This window comes from Patagioenas fasciata, chromosome 21 (genome assembly GCF_037038585.1).
Source record: "Patagioenas fasciata isolate bPatFas1 chromosome 21, bPatFas1.hap1, whole genome shotgun sequence".
In the NCBI taxonomy this organism is placed as follows: Eukaryota; Metazoa; Chordata; class Aves; order Columbiformes; family Columbidae; genus Patagioenas; species Patagioenas fasciata.
This window is the reverse complement of record NC_092540.1, coordinates 2,406,545-2,428,619: the sequence shown is the minus strand read 5'-3', so window position 1 is coordinate 2,428,619 and position 22,075 is coordinate 2,406,545. Positions and strand designations below refer to the sequence as shown.

Genomic DNA, 22,075 nt, shown 5'->3' with positions numbered 1-22,075 from the left:
TAGGCTTCGGTATTTGCTGTGGAACCATCTGGTGCTCACACCTCAGTGCTGCAGGGAGAACGTCGACACTTGCGGTCTGGAAGTACCTTGGAAAAGCGCTCGTCCTGAGCGCTGGGATCCGGCACCTTGTGAACACCTAAAAGAGTCAAGGCCTGAAGGTGCAGAACCTGCAGTGCTCAAGCGCCATAAAAACAGTAGCCCCGAGTGAAGAGAAGTCACAAAAATCTTATTTTCAATATAATTTTAATGGTATTCCTTTGCAAAATGAAGCTGAGAAACTAGAAATGCACAAACAGGCAATACACAGAGGCATTAAACGATCCCTCGTACTCCTGGTGTCCTGCTCACGCGCCTCATCCTATGGGTCGAGCGCTGGCTCTTTGTCAACCTGGTGAGTTTAAGTAGAATTACTTTTCCTTTCACACACAAACTGGTAAAATGCAAATTTAAACTGGCACTATGTTAATATCTGAGCAATTAAACCCCCTCAGCTTGAGTTTTCAGCGTAACATGTGCGTAATCTAAAGAACTGAGCTTGAAGTTCCAAACACCTTCAGTCCCCTTATTTATTTCGAGGGGTACGGTCACAATGTAAATACACTTCGTTCTTGTAAAAAGAAATCAAATCTTAAGTGATTTGCATAACAATTTCTGAGAGCATCTCTCAACTTGATACACCGTGCTGAAATGTTTCTCTTTACCATTATGGTAAAGATACATCACAGGAGTCGCTGAGTACTCCAAAACCCTGATTTACCACCGAATCCACGCAAAACCTTACGGCAAAGTAATTCCTGTCAACTTGACCTCATCCAATGAGGTGGGGAAGCACTGCAGAGAAGCTGCCCCGGCGCGGGGGGGACGGGGAAATTGTTCTGTTTCCATATTCAACCAGAAACCGCTCAAGGCCAAATCCTGCGCAAGCGCTTTGTTCGATGCATGGACAAGCAACCCCATCTCAGATTTATTCCAACCTCTCTCGACATTTCGCTCCTAAGCTGCTGCTGAGGAAAGTTCTGAGTAGTACTCCGATAAAAATAAGACAGAACCTCGAAATGAACGCAACGTTAGAAATGCCATATATTACAAATCTTTTCTTGATAGGAACAATTAATAAGAATACATAATTAGCTTAAAAACAGTTCAGCAAATGTTGCTGAGCTGCGAGAAATCTCGAGTCACTATTTACAAATAAGACAAAGTGAATACAGGAAATTTTACACATTTGGTAGTTAATAGATTATTGTTTGCCGAGTGGTCTGTTAGAAACTGATATTTAGGAAGACTGGAAAAACACCCCAATCCGTTATTAGCTCTTCAGTCTATAATTTAAGTACAGAAAATTAGACAATACTGGGGAGAGCATTCTGCCCCGTTTGGGGAACAGGGACAGATGACAACGCTGAGATTAAATGCTGAATTAAAATGTTCTGGGTACAGGATTCGTCATGAATACACCCGGTCCTACTGCAAAGGGGTTGTTGCAACCAGTTCAGTCTGTCAAGAACTCACACTCCTGCACTCGCCAATTCAGAACAGTTTAATGATTTTTTTCTTCCTTTTGCTATACAGAAAACGTAGTAAAGAAAGTCAAATGTAGGTAATCGGCTCAACACAGATCAGTTGTTCACAATACCGCTTAAATGAGATGAGAAAAGCAACGACCAACACGCACTGAGGTTCAGGCAAAGAGGGGATTTGGGGAGCGCTGCTCAGTCTGTGCTGCAGTCCAGATACAGGAGCATCTTACCAACCAGTCTCAGCCTACATGGAACATCTCGCATCAGATCTGCTGCTCTTCAACATTCACCCAGCTCTGTGTGTGAGAGCGGGATGAGCGTGTCCCCTCCAGCAGGAACAGAATATAGCGAATAATCGAGGAGGAAAAAGGAAATGAAAAGAAAAAAACACACCAAAAATTTACAATACAGCTTTTTCCCCTTCTGCTGAGAACGCTTTTCTGTACAAGTGTTTTTTTGTCATCTAATACTGTTTAAAAAGCTATCAGCTTCTTCAAGGTGGCCACTGTAGGCATTATAATATTCCAGGAACACTTAAATAACAGTTTTTACAATAAACTTTAGGTCCATATCATTAGATTACTTTATATGCACTGGTCTCTCATCTGATTTTAGGCGTTTCCTACGTGGTTGTATAAAATCTTCATCGGAGTCCTCAGTTATTTCACCATCATCCTCTTCCTGCTCAAATTCAGGCAAAGGCTGGAAGGTCCTGTCTGGGTAGATCTCTGTAAGTTTATCTTCAAAGTACAATGCAACTGCCTTCCCTGCCTGCGCTACTTCTGAATCGGCCTGCGGACAGAAGAAGAGCAACATTCACCCGTTGGAAATGCACATCCCTTCACCAAGTGTGCATGGTCTGAAACGCTTACCTTCAAATTAATCTCTTGTGTTTCTGCATAAACTTGAACAACTTTCATCATCTAAAAAGGATACCAGAGTCAAAAAAAAACGGAATTATAATCCTTTCTAAAGTTATGAGATTGCATAGGATTGGATGACTAACGTCAGCCATAGCGGAACAGTTTGTTATGGACCACACCTCTACTGCTCAAACTTAGTGGAAGCGGCTTTAAAACAGGTAAATAAACCTTCAACAAAACACACAACTTTTGTACAAATAAGTGTCTGGCATTTTAAAGACTGCGCTCTACTCGTGGCCAATTTTCCTCATGATAAACTTCAGTCTCCTGGACATTACTGTGGAAAAGTCTCACTTTAGAGAGAGAAATGCTCCATGAGAGCCCTTGTTTGGGGGTCTTACCCCACTGCGAAGTGAATTTCTTTTAAAGCAGATGGCTCAGAGGCCCCACATGTGATGACAATGAGAGGTCAAGGTGACCCATCCTTTGCCATGAGCCAGCACTTCAAACAGCGACACAAGCCTGAAACACTTCAAGAAAACAACAAGAAAACAACCCATCCATCAGCCCTCGCTCCCTCGCTTTACTCCGTCCCTAAGAGCTGCGGCGTGTTTTCCTCTAGAGCAGATGCTTCATTAATTCCCTCGATTGAGCAGCTCACGTAATTGCGACTTCTTCCACAGTGCTCATTAACCTCCACCTGACACAGAGACACGAGGGAGTCAGGGGTGTCCAAGTCCCAAATGCTTGGGAGCATTTACAGCATTACATCGTTAACCTTGACTTTTCACTAGTGTGCTTGGGAAAGAGCTGAGATGGTAATTGTAGGTTTGTGTCCTCCCTTTAGTTCTTCAGGGGGCTAGAAATGCAGCACCAGCACTGCAAAACTCAGGTTACATCTCACAGGAAAATATTGGCTGTTTTCTGCATTTCTAAGGTCAGGAAACAGCCCTTCGCCCCAGGGCTTTGTGCCACTCGTGCCTTAGGGCAGCTCAGAAATAAGGATATTCTCTTAGCTCCTATAACACCACAACTTGTCTTGATATTTGGAATATTGTTTTCCATTGCTCCACCTAGTAACAACACTTAGGTGAAAATATTTCATTATCAGACGGGTTCATTGCAAAATAAGCCAACTTTCCACATTCGTCAAAAATGACTTCGTACAAAAGTTATCTACTGAAAGCTGGTTTTTGTGAGAGCCCAGCTACCCATGTGCTGAAGCACTAAGCTTAATACCAGTTGTAACAAACACGTTCTTCTGGGCTCAGCTGCATGAGGTACTACAACCAGTGGAATATTCTTCAGAAAGGCACTTTCCTCAGTAGAGGAAGTTTCCTCAGTAGAATTCCACCACGTTTCATGAGTAGAAGAACAATTATTTGTATAGCTTGAGACAGTTTTAAGGACTGTTTGTCACTATTACCACACTTCCTAAGCACTTCTGCAATCTACTCGATGTGTAACAGGGTCACCCTGCTCCTCAGTCACATCCACACCAGCCAATGCACTTCACAAGTTCCCTCTGTTAAAGCCTGAAACTAGAAACTAAAGCTAAAACTGAGATAGTTCTGTAATTGCATTCGGTTTGGCTCGTTTGGTTTGTTTTAAGTGTCTGATTCAGCATCTGCTCCATAAGCAGAAGTTACAACTGGAAGCAGAGCCTTGAAATGGAGAAGCTGCACGACCATGTTGAAATAAATACAGCTAGGAAGTTAACGTACTTCATTAAACCTTTCACAGTTCTTGAAGATCAACCGGACATCTGCCACAAAATCCTCAGGAGTCTGGTAGTGTTGGGAATGCTTCTTTTGCAGTTTCTTTTTCACTGTCGATAAATCCATTGGCTTCTTTATAATTTTATAGTAGTTTGGTATCTGTAAAACACAGCGATTTATCACTACGATGACTACACAGCTCACAGAAGCAGTTGAATTTCTTCACTTATCAGAATATCAAGCAGTTAATCTCGTCAGGCACTGTATGCACATTCAGTAAGTGAGAATAATTTCTTTTCCTCAAACTGCTTGAGAGGTTCTTTCCAACCTTCAGAGTCTATCACAGCACAGCGATGCTGTTCATTAGAAAACAGACTCACAGTGGTTTCTCTCCTCTTTTCATTTAAAAGATCACCCCAAAACCATTTTGAATTTCATGGGTATCCCGAGACATTCTCCTCCAACTCCACAACTGCCAGGAGAAAGGATTTGTAACTATCTGGATTTGAGATGGGAGCGGAGCCTCCACACAGACAAACTACAGAACCAGCTCCTGTCCCTCTCGGAACCACAAAATACTGGATGACAGCCAGAAATTTTAGACTGACCAAGGGCACACGCGTCAAGTAAACACAGTCAGTTCCTTCCCAAACTCAATTTTAGACTCTGAGAGATGTCCATGCCAAAACTAAATCACAGATTATTTTTCAGGAGACTCACCGAGGCTGGGACCGGCTCCTGGAATTCAATGCTCAGCTCGTGACAATACAGGTAAAGCAGGAGACGTTCGCATTTCTTACAAAGAAACAAACAGCTTCGCATTAATAACTTTAATTTCACCTCAGCCCAGAAGTTCGTATCTATTTTAAAAAGGTTTGTACTTCTCATTTGGAGAGCTTTAAACTAGACTCGAAGGGGATGGGGTGGTAGCTGGGCTTGCATCAGTAGGGCAGCACTCTAGAGCTGATGAAGGCTGGGAGGCCTCCCATACCCCTGGGGTGAAATCGGGGTGCTCAGCTCACTCTCTGAAATGCCTGCACACCAATGCGTGCAGCACGGGGAATAAGCAGGAGGAGTTAGAAATCTGTGTTAGGGCAGGAGATGATGACCCGGTGGCAATTCCGGAGGCATGGTGGGACAGCACACATGACTGGAATGTGGGCATGGATGGCTGTGTCCTTTTCAGGAAAGACAGGCCAGCCAGGCGTGGTGGTGGAGTTGCTCTTTATGTGAGAGAACAACTCCAATGTATTGAGTATTGTCCAGGCACGGATGAGGAGCAAGTATTATTCAATATATTCATCAATTATTTGGACGAGGGAATAGTGACTGTCAGCAAGTTTGCTGATGGCACCAAGCTGGGAGGAGTGGTGACACTGGAAGCTGTGCTGCCATCCAGAGACCTGGACAGGCTGGAGAGTTGGGCAGGGAAACATTTAATGAAATATAACACGGGCAAGTGTAGAGTCTTGAATCTGGGCAGAACAACCCCAGGTTCCAGTATAAGTTAGGGAATGAGCTATTAGAGAGCAGCGTAGGGGAAAGGGACCTGGGGGTCCTGGGGACAGCAGGATGACCATGAGCCAGCACTGGGCCCCTTCTTCCTAAACAGAAGCCTAGGGCTAACATTCAACATGAAGATGGATGCTAACATACAATCAATTTTCTTTTTTTAAAAAAGACAAACTAGCATCACTTTTGTCCAATCCTAACTCCATGTAACACAAAACGACTGAGTTGCAGACTTCTGTTCTCTTTCCCACAAATAAAAATTAAACTATTTGAAACCAGAGTGTTTCTAGTGATCCCCTGTTTAAATATTTTTCTTTGCTTGTGATTCCTTTAGAGGAATTCGATTGATAATACCCTGAGACTTTATACACAGGCTGACTGATAAACCTAGAAACAATCACCACTGTTTCGCAGAACACAGCTCAGCGCTCCCAGCACCTCTTGCAGCACCGACTTCCCACGCCAAGCTTACATCCCTGTTTTTATGGAGGTTGTATCAATGTGAAATGCAAAGAACTTCTAATTGAGAACGCTGCAGAGATTCATGCATGTTAAAGGATGCATTTAAATACAGAATATGTGTTTACATGCCAGCTTTAGCTACTAGATGATTACAGTCCCAATGTAATGGGGCCCTCCCACAGTCACCAACACCTGGATACGCGGCCACAGCAAGAAAAATCTTGTTATTTTATTTGGTTTTGGTGGTGTTTTGTTTTTTCAAAAGGCAAAACTGCATGTAATTTGCTGCAGCCACAGGAAAAGTATCTCCAAGAAACCACCGGGGACAGCAATGTGAGAAAGCACTTTTGTCTGGGAAACGGGTTCCTGCAGATTTGAGACGTACCCTTTGGTCCACGGGACTCAGGCCTTGCGCTGTCTTCCCTTTCTTGCTGTGCTGTGAATTGTCACAATCGTATTCTACTTCTGGTTTGCTGAGATCTCTGCAGAATGTACATATCCACTCTCCACTAAACAGAAATAAACACAATTATTCCAGATATCCAGAGACAAAGTGATGACTACAGTGATGACTACAGATCTTTTCATTCGCTCTGACAGATTCACACTGCACTGTAGTGAAGACTTGGATATCCAAAGACCACGACTAAACCTTAATGCTCAAGATAATCTGCCAGTCAAGGCCATTTTTCCTGCCCTCATATTCCTTTCCCAAGTGTGTTCTAACACTTTACAACACCTTTCTCACTGTGGCTCTAAAAATGAACTTTACACAACAGAATCACACTTTGAGAGTGATAAACATGGACCAGTTACACTCAAAACAATTCAGGCAGGCCTTGGGAATGTCAGATGACAAATCATCCAGAACCAGCTGATGTTGAGGAAGAAACACCAGTTTTGGTACTGTGTTCAAATCTACCATGAGAAAGAGCCCACAGAGCTATTATCAGGACCCACACCACGGTTTCTGGTACCTTGGAAAGCTGAGGAGCGTCGGTACGTGGCAGGTCAGGTGAAAAACCTTCGGGCACTTCTCACAGCACAAGAGGTCCCCTCCGTTCTGGCACACGGCACACCAGTCCTCATTGGGATCGTCGTCTTTGTTATTGCCTTCTCCTCCAATTCTGGCCGAGCGGTGCATCAGACTGCGCACGGGGGATTTCCCATTTACAAAGTTATGTCCGGACTGTTTGCAACTTTCACTTAAATCTGCTGGTTCCATTTTTACGTGATTTTCGAGGCTTCCTAACGCTTCTAATTCACTTTCCAGATGCAAGTTAGTGGACAGCGGTGGTGTCAAGCTGCTCTCGGGACTGCTAAGCTGAAATGAAAGTGGCACATGAAAATCAGAGTCAATTCTACAAGGGCATCTTTCTTCATATGCTGGAAATCAAAAGCCATCCATCACTTAAAGGTACCACACTCATTTCCCAAAACAAGTGGGAAATCATTACGAAGACCTGAGTTGCATACAGTGTTGAAACTACTTTTCCACAAGTCTACCCTTTCAAGAACAGACTCATTTCCACTGATATATAACATGATAAACAAACTTCCGAGCCAAACATACCGATAAATTGTTAAAAACAGACCCTTACTGTCACTAGGAACAACCCTCTAATCCATCACCCCGCTCCCAGTATATAATCCCATTAAATCAAGCATAGCTCGGAAACACTTCAGAAAATTCACTTGCATAAATATTTTATTTATGCTCTGGCATAAGAACTTGAGACTCATTGGAAGATTTCTCAAGGTAATTCCATGCGTATGAATGTTCAGGAACTACTAACAATGGGTGACTTACAGCTTTTATTAGTTAGGGATTGAAAGCAGCAAATACAGCACACCGCTGGGGGTATTTCATTTTAACTGTTAAAGATATAGTTTATATGGCAGACTACCCTGTGTCTGGCAGAACACCGTACTAAAAGTCCTCAACATGGACCAAACTGAGATTAAGTTCTGTTTCCTATTATACTCCTTTCAAAATGGCTTTATTATCTCCAAATTCTTTCCCATGCTGCTCGGAAAGCTGTAACATACTGCTGCACAAACTAACTTTACCATGCAAGCGCTCCTCCTGCCATCCTCTGTTTTCTCCTGTTTTACTGCTCCTGAGAAACTGCAAATCTCCTCCTCTGTGCCAGGCTCCTGCTTCACCTTCACTTGGTCAGACTTGAAGTTAACGCTGCTTTTCTCAGCGGTTCTGCCCGAGGAGCCACAGCTGGGAAGATACCAGCACATAAATAAGAAGAGTAATCAGAGCTAAGAAATGTGACTGTTTGCTGAATGCATGTTAGAACGTTTACAAGACAGCAGAGAATCATAGTGAAGGAAAAAAGCAAACAAACCACAACAAACCAATCACATCTGATTTTTCAGGCCGGCGGTGTTAACGTTCCACACTCACCTCCCTCTGCTGCCCGTGCTGGAGGTGCTGGGCGGCCTCACGGGAGTGTGGGAGTTGGATAAACCTGCAAAGAAGCAGCGGAGATGTTGACTTGGTACAAAATTTACATTCTGCTGTAAAATAAATGACTGGTGTTAACTAACACCAGAAGTGCTGCTAGAATATCCTGATTTAATACTTCACAGCATCTCACAATAACCTTGCAGAGAGAAGACTACAAGAAACACATATTGAATTACTGAAATCAGCTTCTTACTAACAGCAGTGGACATTTCCGATGTTCAAATAACTTGAGATTAGGTATTGGTGACTTAATTTTTCACATGCATAATGAAAGCTCATCATCAATTATAATGGCTACACTTCGAACGACCTTGCTCAAACGGCTGTTGGGTGTAAGTATTTCTAAGACTAAGCTATTCTATAAACTTCCCACACCTCGGAATGGTCTGGGCCAGTCACCAGCAATATCTGAACTGTGTCGTCTGATACACGAGAAAGAAAAGAAGGATTGTGGTAACACAGGACAAGAATGCAGTCCATACGTGTATCCAGAACACTGCATTCATATGCTGGCAGTTGGTAACTATACAGGTACTTCTGTAGGAGGGTAAAACTTCAGTTTCCAGAAGAATTTATTTCTGAGCAAAATATGTTTTCAACTAATAAAACATCCCTTCCCCTTTGGCAGGAAATAGTAGGTGATTACTTCCACCTTAAATACCAGAAACACCCATCACATTTACCTGATGAGCCTGGAGACAGAGCTGAGGGTCCCGGGGAGGGATTCATGGTGCTGGTGGGCTGTGGGGGTAGGTGGCTGCCGGTGATGTATCTACTCAGAAGGTTATCTAAGCTACTTGAACCAGCATCTTCAAGCTACGAAGCAAAAAACAAAAGTCAGAATCAGAGAAGCCTAATTCAAGCTTTTTTGGAGCACCTACAAAGATGTTAATTCAGCCACACTACAGGGTACAGAGGAAATGTGAGGAGAGAGAACAGCAGGGCAGCCGGACACCTGCTCTCTGTACCTCCTGCACTTGATATTGACATTTAGGAACATCACAGGGAGAAAAAACACCACTCAGGGGGTTCGATGTACATAACTATTCAACTGCTCTAGTGATACCTTCCTGTACAATCGTCTTGTGGAAGAATGGAGTGAACACAGCCCTCTGGATTAACTAATCTATCAGTTTTACTATAGGCCAGCCATTAAATACTGATTAGCCTAACGGCTAACGCGGGTCAAGCAGGTCGGCCCTATATGGCGAAAACAGCTGCACGCCCAAGTCAAGGGCTGACGATTTTAATTCTCCAACTTGAAATGATAAATAACACTATTCCACAGACAAGTAGCGATATCCAAATAAAGACAGACACAGAAGGAAAGCAGATCAGTGCTCCACCAACTGCCCGATCTGCTCCACTGACCTGGATGGGCGGGATGTCCGGCAGGGAAGGTAAATTCTCTGGGTTTGTTACAGAAGGAATGAGTTCGATGGCAGAGACAGACGGACTCGTCGGGCCGCGGTTTGCGCTCGCCATCGTTGCTGTGGTAGGACTAGTTGGATTAATAGTGGTGTTGTGCACAGAAACAACTGGAAAAGGCCCCGCGTGGCCAGGGTTAGAATGCTGCAGGGAAAGAGAAGAGATTGTGAGCGCATTATGGACAAATCAGCCAGCCAGAGCACGTCAAACAGGCTTTGTGAGAGTCCTCAACAAAACAGGGGCGGGGAGAACATATAAACTCACATTTCTGTCAACATAACCTGATAGCGCTGAATGCAAAGCAACTGCTAGATATTTAAATACATAGCACATCTTCCACCACATTATTTTCATATATAGTTATGCTGCCTTAAAGCAATTACTTCCTCCAAAGACAACTTTAGAGTCCATAAGTCTGTCTACAAACTTTTTTAAAATAAATAAGAGTAACTGTTTCAAGTATTATAAAGTCACTTCTGGTTTTCCAGTCCCGCTAACATTCATCGTCAAGAATTTTAATTCTTAGCAGTATACAGAGCTCTGCATCATGCTTCAGGTTGGAATTTAAAAGCACTTTAGAATTTGGTTTCATTAAAAACCTTCAGCTACACCACTCTGAACATCACTATTCCTCACTATTCGCTAAGGAACCCAAAGCTGAATGTCACTGACAAGCGAAAAAGGAAACAGTTTGTTTCCCAGAACTAAAGCGCAATACAAACATTAGAACTCATTTTCATTCTTAAGGTTTGAATTTTCTTACGTTCGGCAAAAACGTCACAGCGCAGTACGCAACATGGAAAAGCACATAAATGTGTGTAGCTGTGAGTTACAAGCGCTACAGATAAACTCATTTACAGCTGGAGGTACCGTCTATTGTCATGAGAGTTTGGCACAACGGCACAAATGAAGCGTGTACACAGGATATACTTGTCTTTGAAGGTGAGGTTGCATCATGGAGTATTGTGGTCCATTGTGGCGTGGTATTCCTGGAATACGAGCAGCATTCTGAGCCATTCTCATCTGATGTGCTTGGAAAGCCCCACAGTTCATGTTACCCCTCTGCATGGTCTGCATGCTGATCAACCTGGGAGGCTGCAAGGGTTTTTGGTTTTTAACATTTTTGGTTTTAACACGGAAAAAAAGCCAATTTCTTTCCACAGCAGTAGGTTTACCAGTTACACAACATCAAGAAAAACCAATAGCTGTCACATTTAAAGCAAAATTCCTAAATATTTTCACTTTCATAAACTGCTTCGCAAGTTTACATTCGATAGGGCAATTTTAGGTCTCAGTGTTATGGTAAAAGGTGAAGTAAGATGACAAGATCCTTACCTGCTGCTGTAAGACCTGCGGGCTGCTCTGCCGGGGAACGGACGCCGCCGGCTGCCCCATCCTCATCTGCTGCAGCTGCTGGTGCTTCTGCGCATACACCTGCTGCTGCATGTGCTGCAGCCGCAGCTGCGCCAGGTTGATCTGGCCCGGGGCTTTGTTGACGTGGTTGGTGGCTGGAGGAGCTTGTCCAACCACGACGTTAGGAGTGTAACTGGGAGTTGGTTTGTTTTCAATGACAAGGTTACCTACACCAAACAAAAAATGAACTAGTAAACACTTAAATCTCCATTTCATATCAACAGTCCTAATTATGCTTGTTCATGCAACTTGCAATACATTAAGGCATCAAGTATTACTCCATATGCAGCTACATATGGAGTTCAGATTAAAAACACCTGATCCTGTTGCCAAAAAAGCTTATTCCAGAAACTGAAGCATCCACTTAGCACTAGTGGGTTACACTATAACCATCAGAATCACTCTAAGAGGGGGAAAAATGGCCATTCCTAGAATCATTCCCATTGGAAACCAAACGGTGGAGAAAGCTTCGCTAATTAAAAGAACAGAGCAGATCAGGAGGGTAATCAGGACTGGAGGGGTTATGTCAAGAGAGTTTTGGTCTTCTGCATTAAGAAATGTGTTGCACTCTACCTCACGTTAGATGAACGCCTCCAAGTCGAATAGTTTGTCTAGTAACACGGAATAAACAAACACCATTTTCTCACCTAAATTGACGACGTTCTTTGCCCAGAACGTGGGGTCGCAATGGAAGCGTATTGCCCCATTGGCAGCTGGGACGGGATCACAACGCGCTTTTAAAATGTGTCGTAGCTGGAATGTTATCTAATGGAAAGCAAAAACAAGCCTTGATGACAATGAAATAAAGAATCAGAACATTAAGAAGTGTGTGTTTGTCCAGCAAGTTTAGACTGCTGGGTCACCAAAGGGACTGGCAACAGCACATTTGGTAAGTACTCAATTCACCAGGAAAATCAGCCACCTTACAATTAATTTCTTACTCAACCCAGAGGATTAGAGAAGTCCTGTTCAACAATAACACTACTTCTGCAGTGACTCAAGGGAAACACTGAGCTGCTTTTACAGAGCTTGACCCCATTCCTTCTACGATAAAACTGTTAAGTCCTTAATTTACAAATGAGAAGTGGTGTATAAGTTGGGAAATTCATCCCATTACTAAAGAAGGTTTTTTGTTTCCTTTTGTTTTTTTTAAATGAAGCATGAACAACTCATTGTCTCTTCCTTGGGTATAATCTAGTGAGGCTACACCATATTTTTGACTAACACTCTGTGTGCTGTACAGACACATTAAGAGTGTGTGTTCTTACCAGCCGCTTACTGTAGAGCAAAGCGGTGCTGCTGCCACTGGCAATAGCCCAATTAGTAAAGTTCATCACATGCTTCACTTGTCGCGAAAGACCAGTGATGTCATTCTGTTGTTGTATTAACTTCATCTGTCTCTCCTTTGTCACATTCTACAAAAAAGAAAAAGCTTTATTACAGCGGGAGCTTCAGATTCATGAGCAAAATGTAGAGCGCTATCACTTCTCAGAGCAAAAGAAATGTCACAAGCAAAACAGCTTATACTAACGCTCATGTTCAGAGCAGGTAGGACCATCGAGTTAGCAATCTCTATTTCTCTTAACTGTACCTCAAGGTGCTGTAAGAGAGATTTTCCCTTTTTATTGATTTCGTTGATGAGGGTGAATATAGCCACTTTGATCTCCTGTTCTACTCGTTTGTTAGTTTCATTTACTTCTTTTATCCTAAAAGAAGAGAGAGAAATGTATTGTCAGGCAGCCACTTGATACTCTGCTGCCAAATACCCAACACCACAGGCACCTTCCCATCCTGGAAGGGTGAAGAAGCAAAGAACAATTGGTGTCTCTCTACAGCCAACACTTCTGTCACCTGGAGCTGAACTTCGCAGACACCATAGACAGGTTTGCCTTCCCTTTTTTACCCCTTTTTTCCTCCCTCCCCCATAAGTGTAATAAATGGGTCACATCTTTGGTTCTACTCAAAATTGCCATAAAGAATCGTTTTGGACATGTGTTTCTGGTAACAACTTCCTACACATGGACTGTGTTGTAAGGAACAAAACATTGCAAAAAGTAATTCAATCCAATACAACTAAAGATATGGAATCAACTAAAATGCAAGTATTATTCTAGTTCCACCATTCCTCTTACTGAGATTCATGAAAAAGACAATACAATAGTAACATTTAAACACTGTGGGGTATTTACCTGTTCTGAACCTGAGCAGCTGCAAAATTCACATAATTCTTCTTCTCCAGAAGTTTGGCCAATAGGTTCTCAATCGCACCCTTCTGGTTCTGAAAAGCTTCTTCCAGAAACTGATACCTTTTCAACACGCAAAAGAAGATCCCAGTTACCAAGGAGAAACATGCCAAAACTAGGGGTTTCTAGTTTAGATGCAGAGCTATAACATTTTGAAAAAAATACGACAAAATGCACAGGGGGGAAAAAAATAAATCAAAGAATGACAGAATGGACTGGGTTGGAAAAGATCTCAGAGATCATCCAGTCCAGCCCTTGGTCCAACTCCACTCCATTCACTAGATGATGGCACTAAGCGCCATGGCCAATCTCAGTTTACAAACCTCCAGGGCCGGTGAGTCCAGCACCTCCCTGGGCAGCCATTCCAATGCTGACCACTCTCTCTGCACAGAATTGCTTTCTGATCTCCAGCCTCCATTTCCCCTGGCAGAGTTGAAGCCCATGCCCCCTTGTCCTATTGCTGACTGCCTGGGAGAAGAGCCCAATCCCCCCCTGGCTAGAACTGCCCTTCAGGTCGTTCTAGAAAGTGCTGAGCTCAGCTCTAAGCCTCCTCTGCTCCAGACTGAACAAGCCCAGCTCCCTCAGCCTCTCCCCATAGGGCTTGTGTTCAAGTCCCTTCCCCAGTCTTGTTGCTCTTCTCTGGACCCGCTCCAGCACTTTAACCTCTTTCCTGAACTGAGGGCCCAGAACTGAACACAATACTCCAGGTGTGGCCTCCCCAATGCAGAGCACAGGGGAAGGATCACTGCCCTTGTCCTGCTGACCACGCTGGTTTGGATACAGGAGAGCGGCTTGGCGAGCTCTTCTGATAGCTCCCTCACCACCCTAGGATGGATCCCAGCTGGTCCCACAGACCTGTGAGGATCCAGATGGCTCAGTAAGTCACCAGCTATTTCCTCCTGGAATACAAGGGGGCTATTTGGTTTCCTATCTCTGTCAACCAGCTCCAGAGGCCAGTTGTCCTGAGGGCCACCTGTCTTACTGGTAAAAACTGAGGCAAAGTAGGTATTAAGTACCTCAGCTTTCTCCTCATCTTTGTTAACTCTATTTCCCTCCAAGTCCAACAGAGAATGGAGGTTTTCCTTGCCCCTCCTTTGCTTCTTTACAGCACCAGGTGTTCAGGGCTGTAGCAATTTCTATTCAAATCCTGAACACAGGGACAGAGCAAGTAAATACCAGGCAAGTTAACACCTTAATCGCATCAAATCACCTCAGACCACGTTTGGAATCGGCTCTTAAGATACTCAACAAAGCTCAACCGACTGATCACTTAAAAAGTTTTCAGCATCCGCACAGGTTCTCCTTGGCAAGGGATCGTTTCAGTCTGACAGAGTAAATACAACAGTGTTTAACGACACAACCGCTTTAAATCAGTGCCATTTCACGCTGAGGAAGCGGAGCACAGGAATTAAGGGATGGTAACGTTGGTACCTGTGTTCTTTGTGCTCCAGTAACTGACAGTCTCTGCACGTCAGCCTGTCACAGGTTTCACAGAAAAGCTTGAGCTGCTCTTGTTTGTGGACAGGACAGAAAACAGGACGTTGACCAGATGCTCCCACAGCCTCTGTTTTTAAAAACAAATCAATTTTGCATTTTAAAACACATTTAGACAATCTGAAGAGCAAAACCACAACTTCCTAGCTACGTAACAACCAAGAATTCGGACACAGGCACCTACAAACCTGTTCTCACTGAACTATTTACAGCACCAGTGGTTTATAGCTGTTCCTTTCTTGTACCCAGAGAGGAAGAATTCCTCTCCTATCACACACACTCAAAAGACACTGGCACCTGTGAGAATGTAAAACTGTACACAAACACATGGGTCGTGTACACGTGTTTAAAGATTAAATTACATACAATTTCACCCCTGACACACTGAAGGATGGACTGAACCTCACAAATTTTCATACTGTCAAACACCCATAGGTTTTCTACATTATGGCTTCAAAACCTTTATAAACCTCAGTAAGCCATGGTTGTTACCTAAACGACCCTCCCTCTCTCTTTTCACATGTGCCAAAGAGAAAACGTTCATTACGGCGGGTAGGAAACACTCACCTGACGACACGTCCTCTTTTTTTCGGATCATATGATCTTTAGTAAATTTTACTCGCTGATGAGCTTCTATGCAAGTCTTGCACAACCATTCCCCACACTCCACACAAAATCCAACAGCGCTGGCGTTGTCTTCACAGCTCGTACACACCTGCGAAGGGAAACAGTCGGTTACCATCGCTTTCCTGGAAAGAATCAACACGTGCAGAAATGAACCAGCGAGCAGGAAAGGGCCGTACCTGCTCTGACTTCTCGTCCGAGCTGCTGGGGGCTTCCGAGGTGTCCTTGACGAAGTAGTTATCCACCAGGTCGATCTGCCGGCACTCCTGGCGACATATCGGGCACCGGATCACCCCCACTGCAACACAAAGCGTCCCGGGGTGAGCAAAACAACACGAAAACCCATCGGAATCACAAGATGACAAGAGCGAACACAAAATCCTCAGAGCGCTCATTTCTCTCGGGGAAATGAACAGATTCCACAGTTGACGCTACCCTTAGAACATGTAACAGGTTTCCCAAAAAACCCACCCACAAAAACCACCCAGAAACCATCCCCACAGCTCTTCAGCACACGACGCCTCACCTAGGGTGAAGCTGTGATTATTTATAAGTCGTACTCTGTTTTTCCTACTGATTTCTTCCCCAAAAAATACATATTTTTAGCCATTTGTTCTCCCCAAGCAAATATAATCTTCCCCCCACCACCACATGAACCAAATTGACATTTAAAGACGTTCTACGAACAACCTATGTTAAATGCTTGAAAACTTATTTCCCACTAAGGCAGGGGATAACGCTCTCCTCCCAGAAGCATCATCAAATCTTAAATGCAGTTCCTATATAATTTTATTGCAATTCTCATTTTCTAGGAGGAGCTTTCAAAGCCGTTGGGTATTTTTATACACTGGGACACCTGAAACAACTTTGAAAGGTAAATGTAATTAAAGGATGCTCAAACTCCTTTGTGGATATTCAGTTAGAACAGCAGGACTTATTTCAGGGAGATTAATTACATTAGTAGTAAATTAGCATTAATTTTTCTCAAGTGCTGAAATTCAGGGTGGCTTCAGAGCACAGAAGGTTCACTGCAGAGCAACAACCACCCAACTAAAATCTCCCTGGCTCCTCAAACCACCGCCTGCGTTTGTAAGCGGAGTGGAACACAGAATTCCTCGGGTGAAGAGTTTTGGCACAGCAAAGAGAGGCAAACGGCACCAATTTTACTGCACAACACCTGTTGAGCCATTATTATACAACCTCTACAAGTCGCATCTTCCTTACTTTGCACATTAGACGGTCTTATTTGTCCAAGACTTTATTAAGAACACTAATGAGAGTAGAATGGATGTAATCCTTTTAACTGCTTACGATTTGGATAAAGCACACAGAACTAGACCACGGACACCACAGGAGACTGAAGGGAATTGAGAAAGAGCAACTTTGTTTTCATAAAAACAGAAACAGGGCTAAAAAATCTACAACGTAACCCAGCAGCAAATCACAGTGGAACATCTCCAACAGAAAAGGGTTTCAATCTACCCCTGCCAACACCTAAAGCCAAAACAGAAGTATCTTTCTGAATTGTAACTCTGAACTATGAGAACACCTTGTATATATTTATATTTATATTTAAAATTTCCCAAGCGTAACAACGTTTCTCTGACAGCTATTTGCACACATCTCAGGCCACTTTTTCAACAGGTTACTAACACTATGAAAGGCTTTATCTTGAAATAGTTTTAACAGGGATTTCATTCAAACCTGCTTAGAATTCATTTCCCCAGTCTGACATCTTGACCCTGACAGCACTACAATACTTCTCCAAATTTTAAAAGTGTTTGAGAGCTAGAGAGATGGAACGGCCGGATTCTCTGCACTTCCACTCTTGTAGGACGGAACTAGAGAAATGGTCACTAGAGAAAGTCCAGGTCACATCTTTGGCCACTCACCGACTCCAGCTCCACATCATGAAATCCAGAACCTTCGCACTTTCAACATGAGCTGGAACCGACTGATGTGCCCCAGTACATCTTTGTTCTACCCATATCTACTACTTCTGCACAAGAAAAAACCTTGGAATTTTCTGAGTCTTATTCTTCGCTCCCTACCCACACTTCTGGGATTTCCCTGCTGGAATTTCATCAGGAGTTGGACTCGATGATCCTCGTGTGTCCCTTGCAACTCAGGACATTCCATGATTCTATGAGATATTTCAGAGACCACGTGTAGAAGAGCAGGGCTTCCCAAGCCTGTTTCCCACTCAAACCCACGTGCTACCATCCTCCTGACTGCCTTTCTGGTTTGTATTGACAAACACAAGAGGGAACTGCCCGGATCCTCTAGCACTGTGAAACAAAGGGGAAGTGGGGAGGCAGGAAAGGGGAACGGTCACCACCCGCCGTGGAAACCCATCCTCCTCCTACAAACACTGGAGCAGCTACAGCAAATAACCAACTTCTGTAAGAGGCTTCCATGCTAGAGGTTCCACACGTTCACTGGGGATGGTGACAACCGCAGGGAGCTGGGACGGTCACGCTTCTCTCCATTGGGATAATAGTCTTAAAGGAGAATCTAAGTGTTTTGGTGAGGCGGTGAAACCTCCGAACCCACCTTCCCAGCATATAAAAAAAGTTGTTTTGCAGTATTTGTAACCATCTGACCTAGTAATAAACTTTTTTCAGAATACTGTGATACAAATACAAGGTATTTTCTTGTAACCTGTTCGACTTGAAGGGAAGAGTTCATCTGGACAGCTGAAACACCAGGCACTAAGAAATCATCTACCCATCAAATAAAATACATGTCCCAATGACCTATTAAGTCATTAAAGTGAATATGAGATGCTGCTTTTTATGTTAAATAAACGATATAAAAATGCATGTGTTTTAAATACATAAAACTTCTAATTTTTAAATTGATATAAGATAGCACAGCACATAACTCAGCAGCGAGAGCCTGCAGTGAAGTGCAGCTTTGGGCACCGCTTCCCATCAAGTTGTCCTTCACGAAAAAACACCTGTTTATGGCAAAGAAGAAGCCATAGAAGTGGAAGTAACACTTCACGGTCCCAAAACCCACGGCAGCAGAGAAGGAACCTGCGCGACTAAGCGACGTGGAACTTCTCCGTACGTTGAGAATGGCCACTTTGTACCTGATTTGCTGGCAAGCATTTCGTGTGCCATTCAGCTCGTTCCATTCGCAATCTGCAGAGATCTGCCCACAGAACTGCATTTTCTGGTTGGTCAATGGCTTGTTCTTAACTGACCTGCTGGGTTAATACTTTGTTCATGCAGATTTATGATCACACACATCTTTCCCAGGGCACTCTCCTGGACCCTAAATGCACATCTTGCTCACATCATATAAAAGTTTTTGATGCAGCAATTCCAAGATGAATTATTATTTCACCAAAGCACACAATCAATTCTTAAAATGTGTATAACAAGAACCGATATTCCAGTTCATATATATTTCGTAAGCCACACTGTTTTCTTCACACTCTTGTATCCTAACACAGTGGGATTCAGATACTCCTGTCAACTGTTAATAAAATAAACCCAGCTTTCTAAGTTCTGTATCTTTCACCAGCATGTCTAACGCAAAATGTAGAATCTGGAATTTAACAAGAAGAAACACAAGATGAACTGGGTCCTTTGGTCAGTGTATTTATGAAATATATTTAACACATCATATTTTTAAAACCGATGGACTTCCTAAGAGCACATCTGAACAGTCTGGATGAAAGAACCACTACCAAGCCAGGTTATTCCTTCACTGTGTGACACAGGCACGGCTCAAGCCCTTGCTAAAACCAAAAAGATGTCACCAAACAAGGTCTCTCTGACTATAGGGCCACGTTACAACCTGCAAAACCACTTACCAGGGCCCTAGTTTGGTCTGGAGACCACAGCATGTGAGTCACTCCATTAAAAGCTCCAGAACATTTTCAATTCCATCCCTAAACGTATAAAACAGAAAAATAAAATTCATCCTGTGATTTCAATATTTGTTCCATGGCACAAAAGCGATGTGTGCGTGGGACGGGTGTGCTCTGCGCCCCGAGAAGCACGGTGATGGTTTGGAACGGGCTCTGGAGGGGCCGTGTTCCCCTCCAGCACGGCACCTGGGAGCAGAGTGACACGGTGAGCAACGAACACCCATCAGGCGAGACCGTCACATCAATAGCAAGTGGCTTTTCCAAGACTCATTTATCAAGGAACAAAGAAAGTTGTAGGCACAGGGAGTCTCGCGCAGACCTTTCCTGCCAAATATGATTTGCCTACAAACCAACCACCTTATTCCATAAACACACCAGCGTGGGCGAGTGTTCTTTGAGCTCTCCCTGCTCGGCTGCGACCTCCCCTTGCGCTGGGACACCTCTCGAGGTGGCTCCTCTATGCAGAGAGACCTTTTCCCAGCCACACACCTTTGGTAAGTGACCCATAGGGCACATAACCTTGTAGAATAGTAACTTTGATTTTGCCTTAGTAGCTTGGATTGCATGCTGAACTGGTACTAATGTTTCATTAGTCAACAGAACGGTTTTCCTTACACTTTCCATCTCTATGTGAGTTATTCTAACTTGAGGCTAACTCAATTTTCCTCTGTATTCCTCCTCCATGTAGTAATAAATAAGATGAACATTGCCATCAAACATGTTGAGCCTTGTCAAATCACTGTTCATTCTGCTAAACTTCATCAAATTACCCGAACTCTGTCAAATTATTGTTTTACCTCAATAAGACTGCTTCTCTCTTTGGAGTGAGCTGCATTTCACACACCCGCAACAACGTGTGGAGTTCACCAACACAGCAAGTCCGCTGACAAACGGCTCTGCGGTGTTTTAACTGAGTTCATAAGAAATACAACTCCAGACCCAGGTGCGTTACACACCGTAATGCTACAGCAAGCCAGATTTCACCACGACAATTCTTTCTGCGAGTGACCAGTCGAACCCCTTCTCACGGACACGCCTCCACCCGAGAGGCAAAACAAGACGCACAACGCAGCTCACACTGTAATTCCAACGACTCCCAAGTTCTGGACAACACGGCGCAAGCTGCTGCGAGCCCGAGGCCACCGGGAGCACCGGCGGGTACGAACGCGACGTCCCCGGGCACCGCGAACCGAGAAAGGCGACGGGAAGCGCAGGCGAACGGAAAGGAGAACCGGGCGGGGAGAGGCCGCGCTTACCTTGCTGGACGTCGCCGTTGGCGCCGCCGGGCACCGGGACGCTGAGCTGCCGCTCGGGCTCGGGCAGGCAGCGGCGGCAGAAGGAGTGCAGGCAGGGCAGCAGCTTGGGCTCGGCCTCCCGCCGGCTCTGCAGGCTCTGCGCGCACACCGCGCAGGTGTCCAGCAGCGACAAGGGCCCCGGCACCGCCGGCGTCAGCGGAGGCACCGGGCTGGGGCCCGGCCCTGGGACGACACCGGGCCCCGCCGCCACCGCCGCCTCGGCCTCGGCCTCCCCGCGCTCCGCGGCCGCCGCGCCGGGGCTTTCCCGCTCCTCGGGCGGCGCGGAGAGTGGCGGGGGGGGAGCGGCGCCGGTGGGGGACGCGACCGTGGGCTCCAGGCCGGCGCCGCCGCCCGGCCCGGCCTCGGCAGCCCCCTCCCCGCCGCCGCCTCCTCCTTTGTTTTCCGCCATGTTTCCTCCTTTGAACCCGACTCCCCGCTCCGCGCACGCTCCGCGTCACCACGCGCCGTGCGCGCGCCCCGGGCGGGGAGGGGGCGGGGCCGAAGCTCCCGCGCAGGCGCAGCTCCGCGCGGCCGGGCCGAGGCGCGTGATCCCCAGTTACGGGAGCGTCCGGCCGGGGGGCGGGGCCAGGAACTGTCACCGCACCGCGTCGTGAGGCGCCATTGGGCGGCGGCGGCGGCTTCCCAACCAATCGCCAGAGGGAAACGGCGCCTTTAGGGGGGGAGCGAGTGGGCCGGGATTCCCGTGCGCACCGGAGCGGCCCCGGTGCGGTGTGAACTGCGAGGTCAGCAGAGCGGGAGGCGCTGGGACAGGGGAAGGGCTGTGGCGGTGTCAACAGTGTAAGGGAAAGGGACCTGGGGGTCCTGGGGACAGCAGGGTGACCATGAGCCAGCACTGGGCCCTTGTGGCCAGGAAGGCCAATGGTACCTGGGGTGGGTTAGAAGGGGGTGGTCAGTAGGTCAGAGAGGTTCTCCTGCCCCTCTGCTCTGCCCTGGGGAGACCACACCTGGAATATTGTGTCCAGTTGTGGCCCCTCAGTTCCAGAAGGACAGGGAACTGCTGGAGAGAGTCCAGCGCAGCCACCAAGATGCTGAAGGGAGTGGAGCATCTCCCGTGTGAGGAAAGGCTGAGGGAGCTGGGGCTCTGGAGATTGGACAAGAGGAGACTGAGGGGGGACCTCATTCA

General features: G+C 45.4%; 1 protein-coding gene across 3 annotated transcripts; it reads right to left on the bottom strand.

The window, feature by feature from the left end:
- Positions 1-226: 226 nt before the first annotated feature.
- On the bottom strand, positions 227-21,365 carry TRIM33 (tripartite motif containing 33). 3 transcript variants are annotated; one of them, XM_065854469.2, is made up of 20 exons: positions 20,893-21,365; positions 15,936-16,054; positions 15,700-15,847; positions 15,070-15,202; positions 13,585-13,701; positions 12,987-13,101; positions 12,664-12,810; positions 12,043-12,160; positions 11,318-11,562; positions 10,913-11,077; positions 9,926-10,126; positions 9,238-9,370; positions 8,492-8,555; positions 8,146-8,305; positions 7,053-7,399; positions 6,461-6,584; positions 4,822-4,896; positions 4,108-4,260; positions 2,393-2,443; positions 227-2,312 (listed from the first exon to the last, which is right to left on the bottom strand). In XM_065854469.2, the coding sequence occupies exons 1-20, from the start codon at positions 21,338-21,340 to the stop codon at positions 2,100-2,102; spliced, it is 3,276 nt and encodes a 1,091-aa protein (XP_065710541.1). In that variant the 5' UTR covers positions 21,341-21,365; the 3' UTR covers positions 227-2,099. The 3 variants fall into 3 exon arrangements, with proteins under 3 accessions (XP_065710541.1, XP_071673753.1, XP_065710542.1); XM_071817652.1 differs by lacking the exon at positions 10,913-11,077; XM_065854470.2 differs by lacking the exon at positions 2,393-2,443 and having other exon boundaries at positions 20,893-21,364.
- Between the last annotated feature and the right edge of the window lie 710 nt (positions 21,366-22,075).